We start from the raw sequence: 9,919 nt of genomic DNA on the forward strand, positions 1-9,919 counted from the left end.
GTAGGTATAACTCATAAAATTTTTGTATAAGTAGCTAAGAGTTTAAAATTTAATACAAGATTTTCCATAAATTTGACTTACAATAATTATAAAAAAACTTAAATGTTGGTGTATTCAGACCATTAAAACATAAACCACCTTTTTTACCAACCACTGGAAATTATACCCTAGGCTAACAAATCATCTTCGTTCCGAATCGTTTTTCGTATACTTATCATTGGATTCAAATTTAAAACTCCTATAATATATAAGTGATCCACACTGCACCTAATGTACAGCAGAGCTGTACCCACTTACCCGCTTTTTTTTTCTTCTATGAATGCCAATAAAATTGTATTTGTTGTGTAAAAAAAGCTTGAAGATTTTATACGAGGCTTATAATATTCATTGTTACAATAGTAGTGAAAAAATATTAAAAATACAGTCAAGATTTTTTTTTTAATTTTTATTTTGACAAAATACCTACGTAAAAATTACGAAAATGTACAAATTATTTTATTAGAAATTCATATAAATCTAAGGTTTTAAAATTTAATACATGGATCCTAATATAACCATAGCAGTTGAAATATATTAAAAATACATAAAATGTTCAATTTTTATACCTAAAGATTAAAAATGTAAAACAAGGTTTCACGTAATTAGGTTATTATGTAGCTGAAAAATCTTAAAATATTGTTAAATTTTCAAAATGTCTCCAAAATTAATACAATTACCCTCAGCGAATGAAAATATTTGTCGTGGTTGAGTATTTTAACTTTTTAAATTTTTTATTTAGTTTGGGTAAAAGAAATTGATCATTCCAATGTTGGCTAATATTTACCGTCTGAAAGATCAGGTAGACATGTCTTTTGAAGATGCATTGAATATATTTAGACAGCCCGTCGTGGATGATAGTATGAAACGTGATCGATTTGAACCTTTACTAAACAGTGCTTATGTTTGTGTGCTGGGTGTGAGAGCGGGACTATCAATTTATTGTGGATGGACTCCATTGGAGAAGTAATGGAAAGAAAATGTTACCAAGTGACCGTAATGTTTGTCCGCTAATTGTGTGCAGATATTACTCTACTGAGTCATTATGCAAAAGAGTTATTACTCTTTTACCAGAGAAAAAGAATACAAATAATGTTTTAGTTTACTATTCTATAAAAATAAAAAATAAAACACGTGTGTTAAGTTTGAATGAGAGCAAAATGGACAATTTTTATACTGAAACTTCAATCATACGGGATTAGATATTTTCGATTAAAATAGCTTTAATGATGATCCGGAGATGTTTATTGAAAATACTAAAGCGGAATCAGAAAAATCTTTTCTTCATAATGACAATTATAGATCAGAACCAGCAATCGTTCATTCACGTTCACCAACTTATCAACATTGGAGTATTTATTACAATATTATGCTTAATAATTCTAAAAATGAATAATTTTCTTCGGAGCCGCCTGTTAATCCAAAACCTGGTGATATATACTTTTATAAAAATGAAAAAAAAGCCCGAAGATTGGAAGGCACATCAATAAGCTTGGGAATGGATTTCGGGGGATTATTTACCAAAAAAAAAAATGCAGTTGTATACACTATTTCAAGTAAGTGTTTACATGGGTCGGAATTTAAACGATGAGTGTGGTTTTTATTGGGCGAAAACAGAACGAAAATTAAAGGTACGGTTATCATACATTACATTGGTTCTTTAGAAAATGTTACGCCGTTACCACACGGAAACCGAATATCTCATTTACCCACGTTCCAACGGCCAAGTCTATAAATAATATCGTTGATATCGCAGGACTCTTTAACGTTAGGGTCGGATATTTACGATACATTTGAGTACAATTGTAGGAGAGACGAAGAGTTTGTTGTTCATGGAGTACCGATTTCTTGGAATAAAGTAATACAGTGATGGATTAGAAATTAACCCACAGAATTTTGTTTTATATTTACGAATGTTACATTTGAATGAGCGCTAAACTTTAAAAAAAATTTGAAATTGATGTATTCACTAACGATCTCTTAGATGTAAATAATACAACGGTATTTAAGACACTAGTAGAATACTGTATAAGATGGAAGTTTACTGAAAGAGAGACATGATCATAGTTCCCTATGAATGCGCAATGTTTATAAGAATTATAATAGTTTTGCGAAATCATAAAACTATAATTAGTTTAAGCACAGATGGTGCAGTAGGATATGAAATCAATAAAGATTGCGTTATTAAATTTCTTAAAGCATATTCTACAGCCTGTTTTATGGATGGGATTACTTTTAATGCAAAAGAATGGACATTTTATATTCCGACAGACGTATATAGTGCACTTGATTGGGACAGTTCATTAATATGCACTTTGATGTATGCACAAATCATATGCAAGCAAGACCATACAATTATTGAAAATTATTTAAAAAAATTACCATTCATCAAACACGAGTTAAGAGAAGAGATAATAGATCATATGAGAAAATATCTGTGGTAAAGAGCCAGAAGCTGATATCTGAAAAATGCTAATTTTTCAGAACAAGCGTTTTTAGTTTTTTAAAAACTGAAAATTAACTAATTAATGTTGAGTTTCAGTTTGCACTTTTAGAGAAAATATGTTTTTTTTTTCATTGCAAATTCAACATTATTTTAAGTAATATTTTGCTCGTAAAATAAATTATATGCCATAATTTTATTAATTAAAAATTAATCAAAAAAAACATAATGCAGATATCAACTTTTGTCATAAACATTTTCTTGCAATAACAACATAACATATTATTATAATATTACGTCTTGTAAATTTTATTTTTATAATAAAGAAGTATATTAATATTGTTATTAATGTATTAGAATTAATAGAATTTTTAAAAACAATATAAAACATTTTCTTATAAATAGTAAAAAATTATTCAAAATCAATCTTAAAAACTTGATAACAGCTCTTGTGTTAAAACGCTTATATAAAGTATAATAACTAAAATAAAAAATATAACATTTACTTTAAAATAAATTTAACAAATTAATATAGGTAACACAAATTATTCAGATTCAGTCTCCGAGTCTGGAGTTACTTCGGATACTGTTTTAGTTTTTAATGATTTATAAAATGAATGATAAAATGGATCTATTAATGGAAGAAGGCTTCCCACATAGCACAATATATTAATAGGATATTCTACAAAAATTCCAATTATACTATAGATATACAAACACTCCAGGAGATATGATAGGTATATACGAGATTAAATATCAGTTATTGAATTGGAATAGAATATTCTATCCATATGCTTTTAAGATGCACTTCTCTACGATATATCCATTGTATATAATTATGGTATATGCTAAGAATATTCGTTTTGCACTATACTATGGACGTTCGCTGTGCAACCGGGTATGCGGCATGCGCGCGCATCTTAATATAAACCTAACCTTGTTAATTGTTATTTCTATTACGTTTACAAGTTACCGGTCGACGGTTATTAAAGCTTTATGACAACGGTTCCAACTTACAACGTGCTTCTTTTGTTTTGTTTTATTTTGTTTGCCCTGACGACTTCATTCAAATTCCAAGTAATCCAAGTTTTATTTGCGGCTCAAAATCAGGTAGGTTTGTTTATTTACATAAATTGTATTAATATGATGATCAATGATCATGCACCTATAGTAAGTAAGTATATTCTTTAATCTTATTTACTTGCAATAATAAGTATAAACCTAGACCCTAAAGGGTCAATATATTATGGTTAATTATTTTGAATGGTCATAGTTGTAATATTGTATTTATAAAAAATGTAGATTAACCATATGGTTATAAAATATATCATTGTATGATATACCAGTCAACGAAGTGTCAGCGTAAAATTAATGTTCTCAAAAAAATTATTTTGTAAAAATATAAATATAATAATATAAATCATTAAATATTTTCATTTAATCTGTGATACCTATCTACTACCTAAAATACAATATGAATATACTGTATTCTATAACTTCTAAGTTTAACAGTTCACACTGATCATTCGTCACCATGATGACTTTAAATCTTTAAAATTAATTAAATTAAATCTTGTTTAAACTGATAAATATTGGGTATCAAGGCAAAAGAACATTGTCATAATAAATTATAAAATTTTGGGATTGTGTAATTGCATGTTTAAAAATTTCATTCTCTATGATTACTAATAATACAATAAAGAAGAACTTCTGATCTTTTTGAAATTGAAAGATTCATAGATTCTTCATAATAGGTATTATTATAATCATATATTTTATACTCAAGCAGTTGATCATAAAAAACATTTAAACATAACATTAGAAATTCAAAGATAAAGTATTAAAATAAAATTAAGTTTCTGTAATATTACAATTAAATTCACATAATATATGAATGTGTTTGAACATAAAAAAGTCACAAATTTTTGTTACACTAATGAATAAATTATTAGAAGGTATTATATATTATTTATTATTATTTTATTTTATATTAGATATTATATGTTATAAATATTATTATATACCTAACCTACCTATTGTAAAAATATTGATTAACAATTTAAAAAAAAAATTGATTTTATCAATAATTTTTTAAAATACCAATCAATTAAACCTCAAAATTAAAAAACTATTTCATTTAAAAACAAATATTATAATGACTTTTTGTTAGATGCAATATTATATGTCACATAAAATGTATAAGATTATTAAAATTGTAATATAACAGCATATAATCATAATAATAATAGTTAAACATATTATTAAAAATTAAAAAAAAAAAAAAAATTTAATATAATAACTTAAGAATTATCTAATTATTTAGGAATCAAGGATATTTACATAACCATCTAAATTGCTGTTCTGTGATCTACTAAAATTTGAAGCTATGAAGAAAAGTTCATTTTCCAAACGACATTTTAACCGTTTGGTTAAAAATCAGTTAAATGATTTAAACATGACAGTCGAATCTATTTTTAATTCAACCATTGAACCTAAGAACAGTAGTCTAGTTAGTCCTGATGTCCCTTTATTACCATCTGATATTACTTCAACTAATTTGTCTCCTGTGCTGGACTCTAATGCAGATGACAATAGTCTTAGTGTAAATTCTCAATATATTGAAAATATGTCTTGTGTTTGGAATAGTAGTGAATCGTTTTCACAACCATCTAGTTCTAGTGATGGAAGTATAGTAAATTATGAGATGGATAACAATTCTAAAAATAATTATAATACCAATGAAATGAATAATGAAACTTTTTCTGAAAAGCTCAAAAATTGGAGTATTCAATTTAAAATCAACCATAACGCCTTGCAAGTTTTACTATCAATTTTAAGGGAAACACCAACATTTCAAAATCTTCCTAAGGATCCTAGGACATTTTTAATGACACCTAAAACAACAATTATGTGAGTTGTAAAACCAGGGTTGTATTATCATTTTGGCATCTTAAATAGTTTGAACAATATTTTTAATAAACAATTGTCTGTTCCGTTGATTATTAAGTTAGCAATAAATATTGATGGTCTTCCTTTAAGTAAGTCTTCAGGAAGTCAACTTTATCCTATTCTGGGAATTGTTAAAGATTATAAGCCATTAAATAATATCGTCTTCCCTATTGGTATTTATCATGGCCAAGAAAAACCTTGTTGTTTTAATAACTTTCTAGAAGAATTTGTTTCTGAAGCTGTTGGTTTATGTGATAAAGAAATTATGATTGCTGGAAAGTTAACCCGTATTGAAATATGTATTATTTGATACAGTAGCTAAAGCAAGTGTGTTGCAGATAAAAGGGCACGCTGGTTACTACTCTTGCTCTAAGTGTACAGCTGAAGGAGAACATATAAATGGTAGAATGTGTTTTCCTGAAACAAATTTTACTAAAAGAACAAACCAAGATTTTAGAAATCAAACTGATGAAAACCATCACATTGGAGAAACTATACTGACTCAAATATCTGGTTTAGATTTAATATCAACAGTACCCCTTGACTATATGCATTTAGTCCTTCTCGGTGTGGTAAAAAAACTATTAGTTGGTACTTGGATCAATGGCAAACCACCTAATAAATTGCCCTCAGTGTTAGTAAACCAAATATCTGAACAATTACTATCATTTAGGCAATATATTCCAAGTGAATTTTCTAGAAAGCCCCGTTCGCTCAAAGAAGCTAAAAGGTTTAAAGATTACTGAATATAGATTATTTCTTCTTTATTTAGGGCCATTAGTCCTGAAAGATGTATTAGATACAGAGAAATATGATCATTTTATAACCTTACATTTGGCCATATCTATTTTAATATCAAATAAAGCATTTGAGTTTCAATATGTTGACTATGCTGAAAAGTTATTAGATTACTTTGTGAAAAGTTGTGGTTTTATTTATAGTAAAGAGTTTATGGTTCATAATATTCATAATCTTTTACATTTATGCAATGATGTGAGAAAATTTGGCCCATTGGATAATTTTAGTAATTTTCCTTTTGAAAACTACCTTGGTCAATTAAAAAAATTATTGAGAAAGCCTTCTGATATTTTACCTCAAATTATTCGTAGATTATCAGAATCTCAAAACTTCTATAAAACATTCAATTATAACAACCAACAAAGTTTAAATACATTAGAATATAAATTTTCAAAAATTAAACAAAATGAAATTATAACACAAGATTGTGTTGGACCACAATATGAGGAGCTAACATTACCGTTGTATAAATTGACACTATCAAAACAAAACCGTTGTTGTAAATTAAAATGTGACACAATAATAGAAATTTTTAGTTTTTCCTATCAATCTGAATCCAAAAAACCTATTGCTATTGGGAAGAAATACTTAAATGTAACTAATTTTTATAACAAACCGGACCGTTCTTCCTTAATTGGAGTTCATTTTGTTTCTAATTTGTGTGCAGGTATGGCTATTGGAATATTGATAATATATCAACAAAATTGGTCAGATTACCATTTGGTCATGGATTTGTCGTATTTCCTTTGTTACACTCTTCATGACTAGATATAATAGATATTATGCTAAAATATAGCATAGTATTACAATATATATTATATATTGTGTTTAATGTGTATATTATATGTAATTATTTAAATAATATGAATATTAAAACTGTATTAACTGCAGATCAGATATTAAAAGTTATTAGGTCTTTAGTTTTACAGTGTTTATTAAATCTAATGCAAATATGCTTGTCAATAGTTGTAATTTTGTTAACAATGGAGCTGGAAATTGGGAACAATACTGCTTGGTACATAGTCAAGTTCCTAGAAGAAAATTCTGTCGAGGCTGTGCCTGTCAAATGGTTCAAGGACCTAAATCATTGCTATTGGCCTCCATATAAAGATACTGTAGTAGCTGAAGCAATACGTCTAAATGAGGTGCCATCCAAGTCATGGAAACTTTATAACTGCAAATTATTGTCAAAATCAAAAATATTTGACTACCCAACAGCCATGAAAAAAGCTTGTAGAGCACAATATGAATCAGAACTTTCCGAAGCTGAATCTGCCACAAATAATTCTATTAAACGAATTAAAAAAAAGAATAAAAAATATGATGATACAATGTCTGATGAAGAATACAGTACTCCTAATAAACGAACAAAGTTGATACCATCCCCACCAACATTTGGTAAGATTTATCATATAAATATATTACCTATAATGTTAATATATATATTTTTTTTTTATGTTATGAAGTACCTATTGTTATATAGTTTATATAATAGTTATTATTATTTTTCAATTTGTTATATTATTTTAGAAAATTTTATGAATAATAGTACCAATGAGGATGATATTTTGCTTGTACCTGAAGATGTAACATCAAATGATTTTTTTATGAGCCCAACAGTTGTTATTCCTGAAGTGTTAGCTAATAATTCAAGCTGTACAATTGACACGATGGAAGAACTACAAAAGTATATTGATACAAGTAATAAATGTTTTTATTTAATTAGTAAAATAATAAAATGTTGTGGGTGATCAACTTGATTTGTTTTAATTTAGAACTAAAAAAACTAATATTATGTTATATTGTTTTTGCAGAATTTGAAGATCTCCGTAATGATCAAACTAAACTACATACAAGTAAGTAAATATAATAAAAATTGATTAAAAAAGAGATCTATTTATTATTCCACATATTTTATACCAAGTTTCTATAACAAAAAAAGTATTAATTTGTTGCACATTCATTGGATATTTATTATTACTTTTCATTTGAGTTTCTTTATGTTTATAAAACTATTTATGCAATTTTAGTTGTTGAGAAATGGCAGTCAGACACTTCTAGATTATTAATAACTATGGGAATTCATCAAAAAGAGCAATTACGATATTTGGATAATATTCAAACAATAGTCAATAGTACCAATGCAATAGGTAATGTTGATATTATTCATAAGGAAAAAACAAAAGAAGAAGAAATCATATATAGACAGTTTCCAATCACTTGTTTGAAACATTTTAACGAATTAGATGATGAATTGAAGCAAATAAAATTATCCAAAGTTGATGTTTATGACGTACTGGTGAGTTTTAAATTTATGTGATGTTATAATCATAATTGTTAAAAATGTAATAGATTATAAATTCGTTGGTGATATAACATTTCCACATTTTTCCCCTTATTGTTAATAATTTTTTGATTCAAATATAAAGAAATTAATAATCATAAATTCATATTTAACAAACTTCTAACTAACAATTTCCAAATTACGGTTATGAGAAGTCAAAAACTCTCATTACTATTTCTGAGCTTATTGATATGCATATTTTCACTACTTAATTAGGACATAATTGATGGTATGGTCGTATTTATAATTGTGCTTGCTTTAAATATTATATTTTTTAGTTAAATTTATCTAATAATACTATTAATTTTTGTTTAGGTAAAAAATCTGTCTCTTAATGGTGGATCATCATTTAGTGAACTTCTAAGACGGATTCTTAAAACAATTTTAACTAATCAAGTCGCTGAGCAATTCAGCTGGTTTGGAAGGCAAAAAAAATTAAGTTTTGCAACAACAGCCCTGGCTGATTTAGTAAAAAGTAATAGTGCTTTTTTAATATTTTTAATATAAATATAGTCATTTTGTTGTTTTATCTTTGAAAACTGTTCTGCTAAAGTAGATCTTGTTATTCCATGTTGTTCATATTGTACATGCATGGTTGTAAATAATGATACAAAGTTATTAAAAAAATACTTTTTTTGTTGAAAGGTGCTGTAAAAATTAAATATAAAGAGGAAACAGACAAACATATAGAATGTGTTGCTGGTACTTGGCTAGCCAAAGCTAAGGAAAGAATGAAAAATCCTACAACTAATTAATTACTTACCTACATAATAACAAATATTATTTTATGTTAATGTCACATGACTTTTCATTATTTTTTAAACAAAGGACTGACTTTTTTTCAATTATATTATATTATTAATATGATACATTTTACATTATATTATATTTATTTTTATTATATGTTATTATAATGATACATGCATTTTTATTAATTTTTCAACAAACGAGTGACTTTTTGTTTTATTTTATATAATATGTATGTTATATTATTATATTAAATAATGTTAAATCTGTTTTTTTTTTATTATATGATACATTTTATAATATGTTACTTATGTTCATTTTTATTAAATTATAACTATATGTTCTTATTATGCTAAATGACATTTTATTATTATGTTCATTTTTATTTATTTTTTATTATAAAGGCTTAAAGTACAATGTTACATGCAACATTGTTACATACATGATGATGTTCATTTTTATTATATTATAATGATACATGACTTTTTTATTTTCTCAATGAAAAGGTCTGATTTTTTCTTATATTGTATAATACATGACACATGTTATGTTATATTTAAATAATGTTAAATCATTTTTTTTTTCTCAACTAAAGTGTGCAT

The 9,919-nt window shown here is 26.2% G+C and overlaps 1 protein-coding gene across 1 annotated transcript; it reads left to right on the forward strand.

Moving 5' to 3' along the window:
• Positions 1-7,170: 7,170 nt before the first annotated feature.
• Positions 7,171-9,325, forward strand: LOC149062176 (uncharacterized). Its single transcript, XM_089215246.1, has 6 exons — positions 7,171-7,624; positions 7,757-7,927; positions 8,041-8,082; positions 8,257-8,525; positions 8,886-9,045; positions 9,216-9,325. Exons 1-6 carry the CDS (start codon positions 7,171-7,173, stop codon positions 9,323-9,325), a joined length of 1,206 nt encoding a protein of 401 aa, XP_089071372.1.
• Positions 9,326-9,919: the final 594 nt, after the last annotated feature.

The sequence above is a fragment of the Diuraphis noxia genome, unplaced genomic scaffold (assembly GCF_037042655.1).
Source record: "Diuraphis noxia isolate RWA-SAM2 unplaced genomic scaffold, SU_Dnox_SAM2 contig0001, whole genome shotgun sequence".
In the NCBI taxonomy this organism is placed as follows: Eukaryota; Metazoa; Arthropoda; class Insecta; order Hemiptera; family Aphididae; genus Diuraphis; species Diuraphis noxia.

What these genes read in the sequence shown, in the direction of transcription:
- LOC149062176 (XM_089215246.1), top strand. Translation starts at nt 7,171, where the DNA reads ATGCAAATATGCTTGTCAATAGTTGTAATTTTGTTAACAATGGAGCTG. An exon ending in ACAAAAGTATATTGATACAA is followed by an intron (nt 7,928 to 8,040) that starts GTAATAAATGTT and finishes TTGTTTTTGCAG; the next exon opens with AATTTGAAGATCTCCGTAAT. An exon ending in TTGATGTTTATGACGTACTG is followed by an intron (nt 8,526 to 8,885) that starts GTGAGTTTTAAA and finishes ATTTTTGTTTAG; the next exon opens with GTAAAAAATCTGTCTCTTAA.